We start from the raw sequence: 21,765 nt of genomic DNA, 5'->3' as shown, positions 1-21,765 counted from the left end.
ACAGTGTTCTGATACATGTTCACGTGCAAATAACAGGAACTGATTCAAAATCTGACTTGAGAGCACGACGCTTGTCGTTTGCAAAATGGCAACAGCCACTGTTGTTTCAGTGAAACTTTGGGTTCTTTTCAGAATCAATGTGCAGTCCACCATATTCCTAAGTAAGTTACTGCAGCTTCTTCATGTTGCTATCTTAAGCCTTCATATGACTTTCCTCAGACAGAACACTGCTGAAAACTTTATTAATAAACAGACAGCCCCAAGAAGAAAAGGCACAGAAATGTATCCAGTGTGCATAAGACAGACAGGCAGAGGTGGCGAGGATATCCTGTACTCCTGGATCAGTTTGGAAATAAAGATGCCTAATGAAGACAGATCAGACCCACCTAATCTCAGTGAGTTTCAGGCCTTAGCTTAAAATTTCTGACTCACTTTTCACACTGGAAAAGTCATGAAACTGTAGATGAGGTAATTTGATGGCCCACACACGGCCAGCAGAACCCAGACCTGACTGCAGAGGTAGGGGCCATCACTTAACTTTCCTGAAGCGAATCTGACACTGGCTATGCAAAGAATGTTCTGTTCCCTTCCCCTTTTCTCTAGATTTCCCCGTCACTGTGCGATCTGACTTCCTGTTCTCATATAAAAAAAGAGAGAGGCCTGCTTAGCTTTCAGGGTTCTCTTTTTGCAAGCTTAACCCTCACTCCTCCACACTTTATTCCAGCGGCTCTTTGGTGCAGGGCACGCTCGGAGTTGCAGCAGCAGAAATGTTAGGTCTTGACAACAGTGTCAATACCGAGCAGTGAGCAGAAGGAAAATCATCCACGTCCTCCTCCAATAAGTTTACAACAATAACACCGTGGCCGACTTGGCAACGCTCCGCGGGTGACACATCCGAAACCGATCGCCACGTTAATTAGCGCGGATCCCCGCACAGCGGCTTTTCGGCGCGGAGAAGGCACTCGAAAAGCACGCCGGGCTCCCCGGTACGCCGCTGGGACCGGGACGGAGCCGCCCGCAGCGCTGACAGCGGGACGGCCCACAGCCTCCAATCCCTTCGGCGGCACTGCTCAGGTAGCGGGGTCGCCTCTCCGGCTGCGCCGCACGCTCCGGTCGCGCCTTCAGGTTGCTCTCCGCACACGCGCCGCCCGCGCCCGCTCGGATGGGCGAGCCGCTGTCCCGTCCCGCCGCTTTGCCCTCTCTCCCAGCCCCACGGAGCCCCGCGCCCCTCTCGCCGCCTCGGCCCCCGCGCTGCCGACTCACTGAGTTTCTCTCTTCTTGCCCAAGGTTCCCATGCCGGCGCAAGTTTCGGCTCCGCGCGGCCGCAGGGAGCCGGACTGCTCGGGGCGGAGGGGACAGTGGGGAGGCCCCGCGCATCGCCCCCGTCCCGCTTCAGGAGAAGCCTTAGAGCGGCTCGAGCGGAGCAGCCGCCGCCCGTGACAAGCGCAGCGGAGATCTTATCGGCAGGAGGAAGTGCCGAGCTATCGCGCTGCTTTTCTCCGAACCGTCGGCTTTACCAGGTACCCCGAGGCGCTCCGCTGCTCGCGTGTGGCGCGGGCTCTCACCCGGGGCAGCCCAGGGGGCCGGACCTGCGGGTCACGCGTGCCTCGCCGCTCCCCATCCGCGTGGGGCTGCTGCCGGCGTGCTGCGGGCGGTGAGGGCCCGCACGCGCCCCGCTCCTGCGCGCGCTGATTGGCTGCTCGGCGGCGGCGGCGGCGGCGGAGGGCTGGGAAAGGGCCCTGGCGGCCCCACTCGCGTGGAAAACCCGGCGGCCGCCGCGGGAGGCAGTTGCGAGGGAGGCGGCTGTGGTCCGGCCCCGGCCCGGTTCTGCCGGCGGTACGGCACGGGCGGCTGGGACAGAGGTGTGCGCTGCCGCAGGGCAGGCGCCGAGCTGAGATTCTTACATCGACAGTTACCGGTTTAAAGCACTTGCGCTCAGCTGCCACCTCTTACCGTCCTTCCAGCCTAACTGCTAGATTTCCTAAGCGCTTGCACTATTAAGTGTCCCATTTCAGCCGTTTGTTCTTCTCACTTCAGAGAAGAAATGACCCGACAATAAGGGTGAAAGTCAAACTCAAAGGTGTTGTACTGAGAAACACGGGTACCTGAGCAGGAAAGTCAAAGGGCACCCAGGCTTTGTTGTTCTGAGAGCTCTGTTTGCATGTGGAAGTTACTTCAGCATCAAAATGCTATCATACCTCATGCTGAGACGAGGGTGGTTCTCATAAACTGTTTCTTTAACTGGTAAGATTCAGATATTCTGAGTAATTCCTTGCCAGCAATCAGGACACATTTCTCTCCAGGTGTCCAAAATGACCACATTCACCAAGGCCACAGCTTGCTGCCATTTCCTGAGGTTCATGGTGACTCTGGCTGTCACCACAGCTGTGTAAACCTGACTACAGACCTGCAAGTGGAAGGAAAACCTGGCATGCCTCTGGAAATCACCCCTGTGATTCACCGGGTGTCATTCCTCTGAGTAAGCATTGAGCTCATGTCCAGCTTGAAGATCACTGTGCTTTATGAAATACAAATACGTAATGTACATCCAAGACCACGAGTCATGTCTGCAATGTTCTCTGCAGCATGTATGTCGGTAAGCCAATATCCCTGCCTGCTTCTACTTTAGACAGGTATATCCCAGCTTTCTTTGCTTTTCTTTAATTGTAGTTCCCTTGAGTTCATGCACATGCATACACTCATAGACAAATGAGTACTCTCCAGCTTTTTTATCAGGAGTTAATCCATAAGGAATCTTACACAGCCTTATACAAAAATACATTTGCAATTTACCTGTACAACATCCTGATGTGCTGATCCATGAATGTAATATTCTCCAGGCGACATGCCCTCCTGTTGTGAAGTAGGTTAATACCTGGTCTGTGTCCAAACCAGGCTTGCTCTGCTGAAGAGCAAGATAATTTTCTTTTTCTTCTCAGATCTGAAGTAGGCAACTACTTTACATTTAACTTGTGGTGTCATGCATGCATTCTTCCAGTAGCTTTCGCCTAAGCCCATTTTACTTATATCTCTGTGGAATCCCAGGTCGATTACAAAGGTACTCAAGTGTCCTGCTGGAATGGCGAGTGAGAAAGTTCCCTGGTGGTAACAGAGGGCCCTACAGGATGGTGGGGTCAGCAGACGTTGTTAGGAAGGCAAGCCAGATAATCCAGTGTGGGAAGCAGCTCCAGAGGAGAAAAGATTGCTAATACAACTGGAATGAAGGACAGCATATAGAAAGTATGAAAACCCTCTGCTGGATCAACTTACATTATGAAAACAAGTAGTAATCAAAATAGTTGGGTTTAGTAAGTTCTCTTCAGTTAGAGCTGCTAGCAATTCTATGTGGAAAAAAAAAAAATAATTAAAAGGTGATAAGCCAAAAGTGGGGCTATCATGTGTGATCAGCTTTTACAAATAGCCTCCCTACTGACAACATCATGTAAATGTGCTTCCCTATTATAACTGAAGTTTGTAGCTGTTAAAATGCCTCTTCTTAGCATGAAATTTCACCTGTGTTGCAGCTAGTAGAGCACTTCTAGTGTCTCGTTCCAAGCCTGGTTCAGGATATTAATCAGGGTTATCTAGAATTTTGATTGTTTTCACTACCTTACCAAAAGTTTCTATTCTTAGAAAGCTTCAATGTTAGTGAAGAATTTGATCTGATAACCCTACTGAGGTTATCAGAAAATGGCAATTCCCTCTGCTGTTTTCCTCCTCCTGCAGCTTTGCCACAGGGGCCAGAGATGAAGTGTTGCCCTTTCTAAAGAAACGTGATTGATAGCAGTTAGTATTTGTGACTTTACACTTGTGTCATGATAGGAGTATCTTCCTTCAGCAGTGCATGTTCTGGGACAACTCTCTGGACAACTATAGCTTTTTAAACAAAAGGGTGTGGCAGTAAAATTCATCCTTATGACTGCAGAATGAGACTCAAAAATACGAAACTGAAGCATTCAGAGAGTACATAGCAAATTAAGAGGGGTGAGAACTGATTGTTTTTAAAACGTGTTTTTTAAGTCATATTGAGAAAGACTGCACTAATTTTGAGTGCTTTGCGTTGTCAATAATGTGACTGTGAGACTCCAGCTTTTTTGTTAGAACAGAAAATATGGAGAGCACCCAGTAGCATCTGGCTCCTTAAGTTTAGAACCACAGGTTTCAATACATTACATGTTAAACAACTTTAAAAGTTAGTAGCTATGCTACTAATAAGTATAGCTATCCAATCTATCTCTATACTGAGGTTTCTGAGGCTGTAAAGGCTGCTTCTGTTAAACACTTCAATGGCCAGTTGTCAATATTGAGCCCACTGAGGAATTCACTTACAGAAAGTCAGTGCAAATCAACTGACTCTTCTTGTGTCTTGGGAGACCTTGAGCATATATAGGTCATCTTACTTTTAGAATTAAGGCTGTAAGACAAACTAAATACAACTGTTTCTCTTTTATCTGTATGCCTTTAAACACAGTGAGTGGGGAGGGATGTATCAGTGAAAAAATGTGGAAATTTATATAAAGCAGTGTTATACAATCATCCAATGCTTAATGGTGTCTATTTTGTTACAGGTATTTGCCAGTCATGAATTCCCCACCACCCTCAGTGAACAATTAGGCTGATGATTACAGCTGCTGTGAGTCATTTTGTCAGTTTGAATGCTAAAGGTCTGTGGGATGGACTGAATGATTCCAGTCCTACTAATGATCCATGTGGGTGTGAACATGCCACATGATGGAACGTCTGTGGTTTTGAGTCTTGGAAATTACAGAGAAGGCATAGTTTGTAGGTAAAAACAATATCTTCTATTAGACCAACTGGCAGTCAGAAAAAGCATGACTTGAAGAGGGTTTCTGCAGAGAACCACAGAAGCAAAAAAAAAAGAATAGGTTTGGAAGGGACCTCAGGTAGTATTTAGTCCAGCCTCCTGCTCAAAGCATGGCCAGCTGTGGGAGACCAGATCAGGCTGCTGAGTGCTTTATCCAGGTTACTCTTGAAAGCCTTGAAGTCCCTTGGAGAGCTGTGTAATCCAAAATTAGGAGATGGATTTGTCTCAGTGTGTGTATGGATGTTGATACTGCCTGAGCCTATAGAGCAAGATGCAATTCCCTTCACAAGCACTCCTGCTTCATTCAGATCCCAGTATGGATATGTATGTGGTAGGCAGGGGCACATAAAGAGGCACACTGGTGAAGGATATTTTCAGCAGCTTTTATTCCAGAAGTTAGATGGCATGTAATCATTAAGGAAGAAGGACTGTAGAAGTAAAGATTTGGTCTGGTAGATGAGATAGGTCTCAATTATCATTATTTATTTGTGCAGACAATTTTCAAGCTACTGATGGACAAGTCTTGAACTTTCAACTGCAACTAACTAAAAGATAACTAAAGGGTTGAAACTGTTAGATATTTCTGGTTTTCATCTAGAAGACTTCAAAAGAATGGAGCAAAATTACTTGTTTAATTAAGACCAGCTTGATAATATAGCAAAACATCAGGTCTAGTAAGCTAGGAAGTGCTATTAACTGGTAGAATTCTTCTGAATAGGACCACACTTGGTTTTGTGTGGCTTTGAGGCTCTGTCCTGAAAGTAACATCTTGGCCTTTCTATTGAGTAAACACTTCAATGTTTTCCTATTTAAAAGAATGCAATCAGCAAGCATTGATTGTCTGCCTACAAGTACAACTAAACTACCTTGCATCAATGTCCGGCCATTTCAGCAGTAGCCAACATCTTTGAGATATTATGATACAGTAACATTCAGTGAAACGTAATGATTTTACTAACTGAAATCTGTGTTCTGTACTGCTGAAACCAGAAGTACACTTAATTCTGCCATACAAAGCCTGTTTGTACTGTGAGTGCAGGAGCAGTGTTTTCCTAACGTCTATTCCCTTACAGAAGTCCATAACAAAATTGTTTTCCTTTACAGTCTTTCAGAATTAATGTATTTTATTAGTTTTGATTTAGGTCACCAGGACGCTCAGATATAAATAAATTTATGAGTTGATTTTGATAAGAATTGCACAAAAACAAATCTCCTTCCCCATACTTCATATACCCCTCACAAAACCCCAATCATGGTGCAGTGTCTTTTTTTTTTCCTTAAAATGTGTGTGAAATATGGATAAATGAGGTGAAAAACATCCGACACCTTTGAACAAACTACTGTCCAGAAGTGGTGAGACTCAAAGCACAGAAAGGAAAAGTATAACAATACTACTAAGAATGCCTCTTTTAGTTCACCATCTGCTTAAAAGAACAAAACAGCTGCTTGAACAGGATGTAGATAACATCATCCCCTATGTCCCTTTGTAAACATTTTCCAAGGAGACAGTGATTAGCTACTTCCTTTACAGGATATCTCTTGGTCAGCACCAAGAAGAGAGACACAGTTTATTAGAAATATAGAAGTGAATTGTTTTAACCTTTTTAAAGTACTTTCACAGATAAATTGTTGTGGCTCAGACAGTACCTTTGAAAGCGTGACAGGATGAAAGTTGGGCTCAGTGAAATGTGGGTTCTTTGGTGTTTTGGCGGTGCGGTTTAATGTAATACTGTTTTTCAAATACCAACTCAAATTGCAGTGATCCTTTGAATAGGAAAGAAATGTAGATACATGATTTCCATCAGACTGAGCTGATTCAAAAGTTTCAAACGCAATGCACAAAATCTGATTTTGCTTTTGTGGAGCTGAAGGCCAGTATTAATGATTTTGCCCTCACTATTTGCCATGGTAGGGATTGTGTGAAGAAGGAAGAGTGACAAATAAGGAGAAAGAAGTAATCACAGAGGTTTCACAGGATGTGGATGTTTTAGGAATGGTGTTTCTCTGCCCTTTGCTGCCTTTCTGATCTTATAAGCAGGGCAGAAAACATTTCCAAGGGGATTTTGCCCTGAAGTACAAGCTAGTGCTAATTTGAACTGAACACTGATTGAGTGATGAATGTAGGTGGACATAATGCAGTGTGTCAGTAAATTCCAGATTCCTCCAGACCACCTTTCCTTTTGTATTGCCTTAGGGGAAATGCTCTTTTCCCTTCCAACCTGGTTTTGCTTACTCTTCCCTCTTCTCCTCTTGGTGTGCTCAATATGAAACAACTGAGGAAGAGTGGAAGCAAGAGAGCAGGAGAGAAAAAGCATCTTCTCGCAAACACACCCCAGCGCACTGTGGAGCTCTTGGTGCTGGGGATCAGCGGAACAGGGTTGTGAATAAAGGCAGAGTGGCTACAGTTAATACCAGTGGTTGCCAAGGGTTTTCTGTCATCTGTTGTTATTGATACAAGAATTAATGGAAAGTTGGCCATTATAGAGGAGAGGAGAGGAGAGGAGAGGAGAGGAGAGGAGAGAGGAGAGGAGAGGAGAGGAGAGGAGAGGAGAGGAGAGGAGAGGAGAGGAGAGGAGAGGAGAGGAGAGGAGAGGAGAGGAGAGGAGAGGAGAGGAGAGGAGAGGAGAGGAGAGGAGAGGAGAGGAGAGGAGAGGAGAGGAGAGGAGAGGAGAGGAGAGGAAAGGAGAGGAAGAAGGAAAGGAAGGAAAGGAAAGGAAAGGAAAGGAAAGGAAAGGAAAGGAAAGGAAAGGAAAGGAAAGGAAAGGAAGGAAAGGAAAGGAAAGGAAAGGAAAGGAAAGGAAAGGAAAGGAAAGGAAAGGAAAGGAAAGGAAAGGAAAGGAAAGGAAAGGAAAGGAAAGGAAAGGAAAGGAAAGGAAAGGAAAGGGCAATTGCTTAGCCATAGGCTGAACTTTGTGAGTTTTGCGTGTATGTATATGTGATCTAGGGCAATCATGTTCTCATGAAGGGATCGTAAAATCTGCTCCTCAATTTGCTGGAATTAAAAGACACTTTATGATAAATCACATTGGGAACAGAATCAGGCAGATGAATACAGTATTGTACATTTTGAGTGAACAAAATTGTAACAGTCCATTTTGGCTACATTTAAAATGAATACAGGTCAATTGTCAGATACCTGGATCTAAAATCCTGCAAGTTTTTCCTCAGCTGCTAAAACCTTTTCCTCCACCTCCTGGTTTTATGTCTCCTTACCTTTCTAGATTTAAAGCACCGTGAATTACTTTCTGTTACAAAGAACTGCTCAGAATAACAATATTGCTGAATGACAATATTATCAAATAATAGTATTGTCAAACATTACTGTCGCTTTCTGGATTAGAAACATTGTCAGTTGCTGGCTTCAGTTTTAATCAGAGAGAATAGCTGTAGCAATACTGAAAATAAGGTAAATACAAATATATACCCAAATAAATATTCACTAGTGTATCAGTCTTATGATTCAAAAATATTTTGGCACTAGTTCAGCAAACACATTTAAACCCGCTCTTCTTACAGGCAGGGAGAGGCATAGTCATATGCTGAAAATTGAACTGGTTTAAAGAAAATCCTTACTTGCTTTGAACAACTCAAGGAGCAACATTAAGGGGTTCTTACAGAGCCCCAGAGCAAGCACGTTTTTAGGTTAAGGATCTTCTACTTTCATTATAGCTGTATTTGTAAACATTCACCTTAGAAAACAATGCATAGTTGTCTATGTATGCTCAGCACCTTCAGTGCTAAGATTTCTGGCAGTCAGGCTACAAGAAGGCTAGGAAAAGTCTCCAAAACTTCTAGTAGCTCCAACTGGAATTTGTGTGTTTGGTTTTTAAATTGTCAGTTTACAGCTTTTGTTTTGTCCTTTCAATGATTTGTTAAAAAATAATAATAATTACTTGTATCTTTCTTTGATATTTCAGAGTGTTTCTAAAATCCAAAGGTATGAATCTGAACAGTGAGGTCTTACAACAACCTGGAAATAACCCGTTAGTGAAATGTAAAGATTCTGGCAGTGTCTGAACATGGTTGCCTGGGTGTGTTTTCTGTTTTCCTATCTACCTGTTCTATTTTATCTTCTTGGGAATTTTGAAGGGGCGGTTGTCAATGTTTGTTCAGGGTGACTAACAGGTTTTAAAAAGGGATTTGTGCTATTTCCTTGTCAAACCCAAGCATGTTTCAAGATTTGAGCTTAAGCTTAGTAGTATCAATCTTAAAAAAGTCAGAAAACAAAGAGGAAGAGGGAAAAACATTGTCAATAAATTGCATGACTAATAAGTCAGAGTAACTGAACTAGTATATTCTAATGCAGATTGCCTTACGTCACATTTTAGAGCATGCCAAACATTATTATTCTCAGTGCTAATAGCATCAGTTACAGGATATTATTTAAAAGTGTGGACAAAATTTTAATACTGTTTCCACAGTGCAGGGAAATGACAATATTGAAAGAAAAATGTGCATAAATGAAAGTCAGATTCTACCAATATTCAAATCATGGTTTTACAAGGTGTAAACTAGCTGTATACAGGCAGCAAGCCCATTTAAGATCTTTTATCTCTGTTGTTGTGGCAATGGAAAAACAGTTCATCCTCTACTGAGGATTCATTTTGACCCACCAAAGAGAAGCACTGTATGCCACGGTGGCTTAACATTATGCTGGCGGTCAAGCACACGTAGATGTGCTGAACCATTTCATTTTCATGCAGATTTTCTAAACTGTGCTGTGCTGATAATTGTGGTAATGATGCTGAAATTAACAGATGCAATTTGATTATATTTTATATGCTTAAATAAGAAGTTGCTCCATAGGTGCTGCGTAAATCACAGAACATGTTTGAGTATAATGCATGAAACTGATAAAGATAGGGGGTTTTTTTATTATTATTATTTTTTCATGTTTTACTCTGCGTGCCTGCATTTATGTATATGTAGTTCAAGTTAACATGCAGCCACATTTTCAAGCATTGCATGCATGTATCCCTCAACACTGCTTATACCATCTACCTGATCCTCCTGTTCCCTGCAATTTAATTTCAGTGTTTTTGAAACCATCAGGGATATGAGGAAATTCAGGAAGTTATCCAGCTATCCAGCAAACTTATCTCAGCCATATGGCTTCTATATTTCAATTTTCTCCCTGTTTATGTACAGAATACATGATGGTGCTTTCTGTTTGTTTTTAAAAATGTTTTGGTTTTAATTTCATTTTATCCGTTTTGAAAATAATGGCTTTTTCATTTTTTTAAATTTCTTTTTATTTCATGTTTATTTTTGACTCTCACAAAAAAAAATATATTTAGCAAGACAACTATTCAAAAAGAAATTTTTAACAAGACAATTACTTTGATGCAACTGTATTCTGAAAAACAACAAAATCTCCCACTGTAAAAAACCCTTGTGCTATCTTTTGACTGATTAAATACCATGCTTAAGTTTAATCCATTTGATGTTTTGATACTTCAGATATTGCATAAGGGGATGTTTTTATTTGATGCTTTTTAATTTCTTAAAATGATTATCAGCTTTTTTTTTTTATTACACTTGTTAAATGAGATGATAATTCCTCAAAGTTTTAATGTTAATTGTACTAATGGACATCTCAGTCCACAGATAATTTTGTATTCCAAACTCTTTAGATTCAATTTAAATTCTTAATATCTTGGCACAGCTGCTTCCTCACCCTGGTGGCATCTCTATTCTGTGACAGAATTCCAAGCACTCAGCAATGCTGTTCCATCTCAACCTCATCAAAGTCTATCAGCTGTTTGGTTCTCTGGGTTTGCTGCTGAAAATCTTGATCCAAGGAGTACATAGTACTAAGTACTAAATACTAAATAAAACAGAAGTGGAATTCAGTTTCTTCCTCTCCCAAGAAAGTGTTTTGATAGTTGGCCATGTTCATGTTTGTAGTCCCTGTAGCTTAGGGGTTCTTTAATTATGGAAGAGGGGAGAGAGAGAGCATTCTTCCCTTTTAAATATCCTATAGCATGCCATTTAAGACATTTTTCCACTGAGATGTGGGAGTTAAGGTTTGAATTTCCATAAACAGTGGAAGGAATTGAACTGAGGCATCTCACATCCTAGGAGAGCGCTGTAACATCTAAGCCATTTAAATACCTTATGCATTGCAAATGGTATTGCCTTCCTTGCCCTTTGAAAGGTAAGTCTCAAGAACCTATCCAGAACCTAAAGGAAAAGAACTGCTTTCTTTCAACAACGACTATTGATGTACTTCATGTGCTGTAAGTCAAGATAGAATCTCTCACTAGGAATTATTTACCTACATTAAACTGCTCCCAGCTCAGAATGCAGCCTGTTGTAAATCTGAGTGATTTAAAATTACTTACATATATAAATAATTATACATATATATATATTTATAAACTGTGACTAAGCACCTTAACTTGCATGCTATTGCTTATAATATCTAGTTAATGCTATTTTTTTGTGGATCTGAGCTGTGAGACACTCAAGGTCACAAAAAAAAAAAGCTGTGAAGAGCAAAATATGGAATTTAGATGTCAAAAGTCTTAACCAAAAATCAACCTCCCTCTATCACATTTCATCAGAATCCAACAGATTAGACATAAGCATGCTATTGACCTATGCTCCCACCTTTCCTTGATTACTGCACTTCCTTGCATTGCAGTTGTATTATTATTGTTTGAAAGTATCACCCTCTTTAAATGCATAATTGCAGTGATTGTGCAATCGTTATCTCTATTAATTACTATAGCAACTGGAATAAAAACATTCTTCAGCTTTTCCCATATAAAAAGGTCTTCACTTTCCTTCAATTTTATGCATATGCTGAGTGAACGTGTATGACACAATGAAAATTGCATGCTTTGAAGGCTTCTCAAGTTAGTGAGGGTGGAAAGCTAAATTTCCCTGCAGTACTTGTTATTAAAAAAAGGGAAGAAAACCTTCTGATCTGCTCAGTAGGACTCAAATTAAGTAAGTGTACTATTTCTCCAGCTTCCTTCACACACTCTTGGCAAAGCATTTCACCAGCTAGGAAGTGGAGCAAACCAAGTAGGCAGCAAAATAAGTCCCAGTATGATCCAGATGCTCAAGCTGTATATTCTAACATTAGAGCTTGAGTCTTTCCCCTCCCTAGGCTTTAATGAGGCCTTGCTTACACTGATATTTTCGTAATTACAACTCCCAAACTTTGTCTAAATATAACAACTGACATCATTAGCATAAATAATCAAAATCATGAACAAAGCTTCATCTTTCTTCTTCCTTTCTTCAAATGCAGCATCTGGAAAGGACAAGTAGTTCTTGTTTGTCTTTTTAATTAACAGAATTCCTAACACAGAGAAAAACGTGAAAACTTAACTGAAGGGATCTATGTTGTTCTGTTAACATCAAAACAAAAGTAGCATGTTTTCTACCACAAAAAATTTCAAGAATCTGATGATATTTGCACCCTAGCTACAGTCTGACATACACAACTGTTTCAGTATTTTCACAGGGCCTGTAGGAATTACATTAACTTTGAGATGTGTCAAACCTTGTTACAATTTGCCAACAGGTTGAAAAGATACTACTGGAACTCTTGTGCATGTACGCATACACAAACACTGTGATTGCACAAGTTTCATTTCCTTAGGAAACCAGGCTGAAAACAGAAGGCACAAATAGGGAACTCAAACCTGTATTCCAGTACAATATACCACATACATTGTAGTTAGTGAATAGATTGAGTTCTTCATTTCTCCTGTACAGGCAAAAAGCAGTACAATCCATTGCCTGTTAGATTTAAATGCAGTTAATATGGATTTCATTGTTTGCCATTAGTTGTGTAATTCTAGTTAAATTCTCTCCCATTTCTCCTTTTGCCTGCTTAAACAAAGTTTGGTCAGGCAGGAGGAAGTGCTTTCTCCATGTCTTCGGAGTGCTTAGCATGTTACTGCCCACAAAAGAATCTGCAGATGACTAGAAACACATAGGCTGCATTTCTCTAATTAATAATCATACAAATAGCCAGAACAGAAACAATATCTGAGGTTTTCAGTAACAAAAAGTACATCAAGTACATCAAAGAAGAGAGGTGTAGGCAGGTAACTTTTTGAAATCAGCATACAGATCAAAGGAAATTTATTATTGATTTTGCTGACAATTCTAAACTTGGATGTTTTTTTTTCCCCTGGATCATTTAAAGCAGATAAATAAATAATTAAGCTAAAGGAAGCAAATAAATAGATAAATATGGAAGGTGAATCCAGAGTAGTTTTTTCTACTCTGAAGAATAGAATTGGGTAGAATAGGATAGGATTCTTAAGCAGACATTTCTTTGGCTTCTTAGAAAAGCACGGAAATCATGAGTTAGTAATGGTCCTGCTTATCATTTCTCCAGTTTCTGAATTGAGAATCAATGCTACATCAAGAAACTCTGGCTAGTTTTGATGTTACTGATGATGCAAGGTGCTGATAACTGTAGCAGAGGTCTTGAAGTGAGCTAAAAAGAGTTACAAATGCCTGGCCTGCTCTGCACCTTACTGTAAACAGCCTGAGGGATGGGTTCTGTGATAAGAGAGTAAGCCTACACCACGCCCTAGATTCAGTTACATGAGAGAGGGTGACACATTTTCATCCACACTGATCTCTTTGATGCTGTTTACCTTTACTTTCCTTTCGGTTCAAACTAAAATACTGCATTTGTGCCTCAGGTTTAGCAGCTCTAAAATAAGGGTCCTAAATTGTTTAAAAATCATCCTTAAGTCTGAGACAGTTTCATTTTCTATGAAAATTATGCTCCAAATTAATGCAACAACGGTACCCCAAATTGTGCAAATTTAAAGAAACAGTCAATGAAACCTGATCTTAGTTCATACTGGAGGTCTACCATTCTCAGTTTGTAATAAATCAGTAACAAGATTTATACTGGGAAAGCCACCTCTTTCCTCCAATACTTTTAGATCTCCTTATGAGAAGGCAGAGTCACTAGATGCCCTCCTTTGCTTCACTCTTTGTTACTAAGACTGTCCCTTGAGAATCCCAGGCCCTGGACATAAGAGTTTGGGATAAGGAATACTTCCCCTTGGTCAAATAGGATTTGACCAGAGATAATTGAGGCAAATTCAGTGCATATAGATCCACAGAGCTCATTGGGAAGCACCTATGAGTGCTGAGAGAGCTGGCAGAAATGATTGCCAAGCAGTTCTCTATCATCTTTGAAAGGTTGTGGGAATGGGAGAGATGCCTGAGAACTGGAGTAGAGTAACTCCAGTCTTCAAAAAGAGCAAGAAGGAGAAACTGGGAAGCCACAAGCCAGTCAGCCTCACCTCTGTCCCTTGGAAGACAATGGAGCAGCTTATTCTGGATATAATCTTCAAGCAAGTCGATGAATAAAAGTTTATCAGGAATGGGGAACATGGTTTCACCAAGGAAAAATTGTTCTTTGCCAGTCTGGTAACCTTCCATGATGTCACAACTGGCTGGGTACATGAGGGGACAGCAGTGGATTTTGGCTATCTTGACTTCAGCAATCCTTTTGACACTGTCTCCCATAACAACCTTGTGGGTAAACTTACGAGGTGTGGAATTGGTGAACTGAGAACTTTGACAAAGCTCAGAGATTTATGATCAGCAGCACAGTCTAGTTGGTGGCCTGTACTATATTCCCCAGGCATTGATATTTAGTCTAGTCTCATTCAACATCCTCAGGAAGTGAGCAGTGGAAGTTCCATCTGAACATGAGAAAAACTTTCTTACAGAGGATGACAGAGTACTGCAACAAGCTGCCCAGAGAGTCTCCTTCTGTGGAGATAATCAAAATCCACCTGGATACTTTCCTGTGTAACTTGCTGTAGGGAACCTGCTTTAGCAGCGGGGTTGGACTAAATGATCTCCAGAGGTCCCTTCCAAACCCTACAGTTGTAGATCTGTAATTCTGTGGTTCTTCTTGTGTACAATGTGTTTACAAAGGCCTGTTTTGCTTTCATACAAATTCTAGGAATTTCCAATACTCAGAAACATCTGATTAATTTTTCTAGTTAGTAATTAACCAGAATTTGTTTTTGATCCACAAAAGGAATTTTAAGAAAAACTTTTACAAGAAGACATGCCTAGAACACTGAGCATCAATTAGCAGCTGAATACTTAGGAGAGAAAAAAAATCCTTGAGATGGCATTAATTCATCTTCTGCAAATTGGCATGAAACAAAATTGTTGACTACATTTATGCTGAAGCATACAGGCTGGAATAGCATAGAAAAGCAAACACGTTGTATATGCTATGAATTTGAAAACGGTCATTGAGGAATTCATCAACAGTCTTTCAACCTCAAATCTTGTTTGTATATAAAACATTCAATACTTCAAGCATGTTGTTAAGTGAAAAAAAAAAGCAAGTTTTCACTTTTTGCTTAAGCAAACATCTCTATAACGTGTTCTGTAGACTTTATAATAGTTTGTTTTACAGTCAGATTGCAGCTTAGGAAAAAAATCCCAAGTAGTTGGAATTTATCCTGGTAATGTATGCAACGGTACTGTCATGAAATCTTATCAGGTCCCTTATGTGGAAAGAACTTTGGGATATAATTCTGATCCCACTTGTCTGTTTGTTGTTGTTGTTTAAGTGCTTCGTGATGAACTATGAAGCAGCACATTGTGCAGACTGTGTGCAGAAACTACAGAATTTTTTTTACTGGAATGGTTAATGTGTCTTTATATCAAAAATCTGAACTGAGGAACTGAGAAACTGATATCAAGAAAGGTGTTTAAATATATTGCATGGATATTTTCCATAACTTAAATATGTCATTTGTACCTACACAGTTTTATGTGGAATAGGGAACATTTTTTAAGGTTCTGGGCAGGATAAAGTAGATATGTTTTCAGAATAAAGCCACACATCAGGGAAAAATGAGCTTGTTGCACAAAAAAACTTCGGTTGATAAATATGAGAAATAACAAAATAGAAAATATCGCTTACTCAGACTTAAAAGACACCAAGTTTTACCTTTCTTATTAGAACATTTAAGAACAAAATTAATTTACCTAGTTCTGCACATTTATAAAACCTAGCTTGTAGTGCTGATTCTGCAGTTCGTTAAACATTCATTATTAAACTTACTGCATCTGTTAAAATGGCTTGTGCACATGTAATTAGAATTTCAATAGCATCCTGGTTTTTAGGGTTGTATTGGAACTGTTGAATTATGGTCTGAACCACTGATTGACCACCTGAAGCAAGGACTGAGTCATCTATGGGAGCACAGGTGAAGGCATTTCACATTTTTGACCTGCAGGGATGGAGCCTGGCTGCACCTCTCCTAGACTCCATTTAAGTGCTGACTGCCATGGGGGAAGGATCACTTTCTGGAGATCCTTCCTTTTGGAGTTTTCTGCTGTGAGCTGAGGATGTGGGTGAGTGTTTTGGTTTTGATTGTTGTGAAAAGCTGTCCTAACCACACCACTTTTCTAATTGTACAATTGTTAATTGTATGAGGGTGTGTGATCACCCTGGCATATGAACTATTTGCTAGAAGTAGTCTTTAAGTGCTTAAGGAATAAATCTGCAAGTTGTTTTTTTTTTTCTTTTTTCTTTTTCTTTTTTTTTTAATTTAATAAATTCTTCTGCTATTAGGTACTTATGCAAAAAAGAACAGGCTATTTAAGCCTTCAAATATATTTTGAGTTATGTTCTATAAAGTCCTTAATTGATAAATTTGACTTATTTTTTTTTACTTTTGCCATATGTGTGTCATACAAGAAATTTTTCTTGTGTGATTTTCCTTGACTCTTTTCCCTTGCTGGCACACTCTGTTAGCCTTGTTGCTTGTCTATAACTGGTTTTTATCTTTATTTCTAGCTTCTGTTAGCTTTTTTTGAGGATCAGTGCAAAAGCAGTGCTCCTTATGTGCACATGGATTTTGATATATACTTCATATCTTCACCTTAGAACTATACAGTCTTTTTCTTTGTGTATGTCACTAAGTATTTGTCCCTGCATTAACTACTTTCTTTCCTCTGAAAGTGGAAAGCAAGTGGTTCAGTCAGATCTAAACTGTGTTTTTACTCTGCTGTTTAATTTTATATTGTGTTCTGAAAAAAAAAAAAAGTGTTTAAGGAAGACTAAAACTGCAAAATAATCCCTAAGTTTATATAAGTCCTCACGACAGTCTCTAGGTAAGCATACATTATTAGACAGTCCTTACCTAAATAAGAGCATGTTATTTCTGAAAGACTCTTGCCAAAAAAAAAAAAAACCATGCATTCTGTACCTGATAATCAATGCTCTTAATCAGTAAGGGAACTGTAATGTGAGGGAGGAAGCTAGCTGGGAGAAAGATTACAAGTAGCACTGAAAGAGCTTTGTTACTAGCGATATCTGGTGGAACTCTTCAGGAGGTATGTCTTCAAACAAACTCTGTTCAGTAACTTCATTAAAAAGATTAGTCTGGAGATAAAAATACATGGTGATCGAATTTGCCAATAGCAAAACATGCATCTATTTTTAATAGAGAAGAAGACTGCAAGATTCAGGAAGAACTGGATGACTGTAAGGACTGGAATAAGGGATATAAAGGAAAAACTGAATAGTGTATAGTGCAAATACCATCCAGCGCTAATTCAGAGAGTTTCTGTTGTTAGCATGCTGACTGTAAACAGCTGTGGAGGAGACAGCTGCAGTGGGTGGTTGATCACAATGCTTATAAGTCCCAGGTACAGCCCCAGAGGAGACAGGTGTACTAGATGAGGTTGATTATCATAGTGCTGGAAATGAGTTGTAGTTTTTGATTTGCAGGAGACTTCTTCTCTATGATATTTCTTTGAATCTGAAAATATTAGCATGAGAACAGGTATCATCTGCCCCTGTGCAAATTCAGACTGAACACTAGAAGTTTCCTGGTAAAGTGTCCTATGAATTCTGGAGATGGTGAGATTATGACTTCTCATATTCTGGGCAAGCAATCCAATAAGCTTAAATCAAACTTTGAGCTTTTGGGGAAAAGATTATGTGGTTGATTGGAATTGCAGAGAAATAGATTTAGTGATATACATCATAATTTAAGTCTGAATATTTTATGGCTCTATGAAGAGTAAGCCTTTTCAGTATCGTGTTGTTCTATGCATTATATACAGCTTACAGCAGTCTATATTGAGTATAGAACAATTAGCTTCCTTTTTACAACTTCTGTTTCTGTTACTTAATTCATTTTAGCAAAGATTGAATGAAAGATTGTTTATGTTGTATATATGCAGTACCAAAGTATTGAGAGTAAAACTCAGACAGTTAAATTAGGTTCTGCTGGGTAACTACAAGCTATTCTTCACAATATTTAAAATTTTGTATTTGAATAATACTTGCCAACTCAGCTGAGAGAAATCAGCTCTGTTGCAATTCAGGTCACAGGTGCCTTTTTGTGTGTGCTCTGAGTGACACTTAGATTGAGGAACTGTAAGGAAGAAGCAGTTTAAACTAAAATTCTCCGTTATGTTGTCCAGCGTTCTGCTGTAGCAGACCCTGTTTGTTTTCACTTGAGGTGTTCCTTGTGAGTAGAGGTGTTTATCCAGCAGTATTGTGGCTCAAGCTGACTGTTAAAACATTGAAAGAAAATGAAATGATGCTGATACACAAATTATGCAAAATACGTGACTATACAACATGGTTGAATTAATACCATTCTTTAAGTGCTCTGCCTGGCACTGTTTTTATCCCAAGTCTGGGTTTAGATAACAACTTCCACAGACTCCAACTTCAATACACAGGGTTTCAGTGGTAATATCAAGCTAAGGCATCTTTGTCATGTCTATGCCTGGCCTTTGGTTACTCCGGCACTGCAGCTCACATCTGCCTGGTATGTCTACAGCTGGTTGGGGGACCGTGCTGTGTGCTAAGTCAGTCAACAGATCTGATCTTTTTGTGCATGCTTGCTTTCTTTCTAACGCAAGTCAGCTCAATCATCTAGTTCACATAATGACTCACAAACTGTTGCTCTGGTTTCACCTAGAAGAGGCACATGCCCTACCACCTGTGCAGGAACAAACAACCTGAAAAGCACCTTGAGATGCTGTGTCACAGAACAGAGGGGTACATCTGCTTTGGACATGAGATGTGTGAACTTTGCTTGGAAATAAGTGTTCAACTGTGAATAGGTGTTTGGTGAATAGGCTGTAGACATAATGAAATTATCAATGTAAGCAAATCCACACTCTCATCTTGGTGAATTTGACAAGAGAAGATGGCTTTGATATCTACTGGTACTGCTAATAGTTCGATACTATTGTTTCATCTTCTCCATCTAGAGAAGATAATAATTTATTGCATTTTCTCCTAATTTTACTACCAGGAATGGTTTCATTAAGTTAGCTGAAATATGCAGAAATCTGGTAGCAAGTAGTGGCTTGGAAAAATTCTGCTCTAATAGTTGATGCTTGCTAGCTTTATGAAGGAAAGAGTTGAAAATTATAAGGATATACAAATAAAGTTCGTAATATTGTTTTTGAACTGTTGTCTTACTCTGTTCTTTTATGCTCTGCTTTTGACAGCCTGTATGAGCACTTAAAAAATAAAAGTGCTATGATACATAATAAAAGTGAGTTTCTGGGAAACCTATGCCTGTCAGGTAGTGATTTTATGAAACCCAAGAAAAAAAAAGTGTTAATCTTATCATCAACTACCAGTTTCATCTTTATTTCAAAGCTTCTACTTAATCAGAATTCCTGAACAGTCAGACCCGAACTTTTCTCACACTAAGGTGTTTCAGGTTGCACAGGTGCATTTGAGAAGTGTTTTCCCTCAGATGTTTGTTGAAGCCTTGGATTAAATCTAGAATTTTTATGTTAATGAATTCTGTGTTGAGATATATTATCATGCTTACCTGCCACATGGTTTCACAAAGGGGGGTCATTCTGCCTTTCTTACTGTTCCTTTCAAAGAAATTTTTAAAAATCTGGTGATTTTAGCAGATGAGCTAATTATAATGCAATGTTATCTTCCTTTTTGCATACAGTTCTCATAGATATCACATAAGATGTAACTACCACAAAGCTTTACTCAGTGTTGAGCAGTGAGTGATCAGTCAAAGAATTGCCCTTCAAGTTATTTTAATTATGGAATTGGGAAATGATGAGGATAAAACAGTGCTTCAAATTTGTCTATTCATATATTGCTCGTCAGCTTCCTTGATAACTCAGCTATGGTCTCATACTGAGTATGAGAAACTCACATGTGACAGTGATTTCAAATGAGTTAGCTAACCTAACTCAACTCAACTGTAAATACTATAAGCTATCAACATTGCAGCAGCTAAGAGTCTTTATCTCAGTTGTGAGTTTATGATTTAGAAAGCACTTATTTCTGGTTTGAAGATGAAATAAAAATTGAAAATGTAGATGTTGAATCATAAAATCTACAAGTACTTTTAAAAATATTGGAGCATCTTAAGTCCAATTCTCAGTCTAGGATTTGTGTATAGGAATGCCAGCTGTGCTTGAAGTAGTCAGGGATGAAAGCTTTTAATGGAATGAAAAATCTTTTTCTCTCATTCTAGCTAAAACTGCAGTTTCCTGTGATGTGAAAGTTACATTTCTTTAGCAGATAGATGACATACAAACAGAAAGGTAGAGTCTAACATCTAATGAATAAGACTAGAAATTTTGTAAAGAAATTCTACAAAGGAAAAATCTAGTGAAGTCATTGAACAAACTATCAGACAGAGAGAAAGTAGTAGAGATCCATGCTGCATACATCACTAAGGAATATGAAAACACATATCTTACTGAAACAGTTCCCAGTTCCCTACATAGCCTGGGTATCTGTTGGCTTTAAAAGGTGAAGAAAGAAAAAGAATAAAAAATTCTGTAAAGAAATATCAAAGGCCACTGGAGAAAGATCTTTTAAAAACAGGGACAGTAGCACATGGAAAAATGGTTGGGGCTACCAAAAATGAAAGAGTAATAACATAATAATAATATAATAAATAATTAATAATAAATAATTAAAATAACAATTTATTACATTAAACCATCAGACTATATATCTTAAAAGCAATAGCAATTCAAAATTTATGAGGCCTATCTGTAAGGCGTTTTTACTCAAGTTAAAAGCTGCAATTATAACGTTTACCAAAGGTTTGTACTGTTTTAAAGATTAGTTCTCTGAATCCAGTTAGTGTTTTCAATGGGGGGAAAAAAAAAAATCAAGAAAAGAAAAAAAAAAAAATCAATTTGGAAAAAAAAAATGAAAAGATATATTTACTATATTGGCACACTAACATGCCCAAGAGTAGTTACATGAATTAGGTGAATAACTAAAGCTAAAAAACTGAAGCTCAGTAGAAGCTCTTACCCTTTATACTTGATACAATGCATGTAGGGTCAAGAAACACCAGAAAAAACTTTCCAAGCTCACAGGCAAACTCACAGGAGAACAGTCTGTGGGGCAGAACTGAAGTTGCACTGTATTGTCAAAGAATGATCAATCTTTAACTTTAAAAAAAAAAAAAAAAAAAGGCAGGTGAGCTTTCTTCTTGGTGAAGAGTTTGTAGAACAGAAGCTCTTGTACTGGAAATTTCTTGGATGTGACTGGAAATGAGTGCAATTCTTAGAGAAGTCTTGCCTACTCTGGCACCACTGGGTGACATTGTGCATGTGTAACATTAAAAAGTATTAGAATGTATTGAGATTTTTTTGAAGTTTGTCATCTTCTGCTCTTCCAGGCCTCAGACTGTAAAATTATTTGGAAGAACTCGCTTCCAGCTTAGACACTTGTATAGCAGTTACAGCTCCTGAGCACGCTAGAGAACATGATTTCTTCATTGCTACCTCTTGAAGGAAGTGTTTATGCCTTTGTATATAATTAGCTCCACTGTGAAGAAGCTCTGAGAAAGAAATGGCTTGGTTATCTTGTTAGACTTGTGGTTCAGCAGGGTGGAGAGTAGTGAAGTAGAACAGAATGTTTTGCACTTAGTCATAAGCAGTACTAG

The 21,765-nt window shown here is 39.3% G+C and overlaps 1 protein-coding gene and 1 long non-coding RNA gene across 9 annotated transcripts in view; one reads left to right on the top strand and one right to left on the bottom strand.

Annotated features, from left to right (window-relative positions):
* Positions 1-1,654, bottom strand: part of RASGRP1 (RAS guanyl releasing protein 1) — a 42,121-nt gene extending 40,467 nt beyond the window's left edge. For 3 of the 4 annotated variants that reach the window (XR_007377558.1, XM_048947658.1, XM_048947661.1), the window contains exon 1: positions 1,566-1,654. Coding sequence is in view for 3 of the 4 variants with exons in the window: in XM_048947658.1 (XP_048803615.1) it covers positions 1,566-1,621 (56 nt within the window). In the remaining variant the exon portion in view is untranslated. Of the gene's footprint in view, positions 1-1,263; positions 1,372-1,565 lie in introns of those variants that run through there. The other variant, XM_048947659.1, reaches the window with a different exon arrangement.
* LOC125694441 (uncharacterized) lies at positions 265-20,960 on the top strand. Of its 5 annotated transcripts, none has more exons than XR_007377561.1 (6): positions 265-1,074; positions 1,288-1,520; positions 2,304-2,596; positions 4,569-4,633; positions 15,971-16,201; positions 18,790-20,960. It is a non-coding gene; the product is annotated as an uncharacterized LOC125694441 (long non-coding RNA). The 5 variants fall into 5 exon arrangements; XR_007377563.1 differs by having other exon boundaries at positions 17,583-20,960; XR_007377562.1 differs by having other exon boundaries at positions 265-986; positions 15,971-20,960.
* The last annotated feature ends 805 nt before the right edge of the window (positions 20,961-21,765 follow it).

Source organism: Lagopus muta, chromosome 6 (assembly GCF_023343835.1).
Source record: "Lagopus muta isolate bLagMut1 chromosome 6, bLagMut1 primary, whole genome shotgun sequence".
Taxonomy (NCBI): domain Eukaryota; kingdom Metazoa; phylum Chordata; class Aves; order Galliformes; family Phasianidae; genus Lagopus; species Lagopus muta.
The sequence above is the reverse complement of the archived record's forward strand: the minus strand, read 5'-3'. Positions and strand labels throughout refer to the sequence as shown.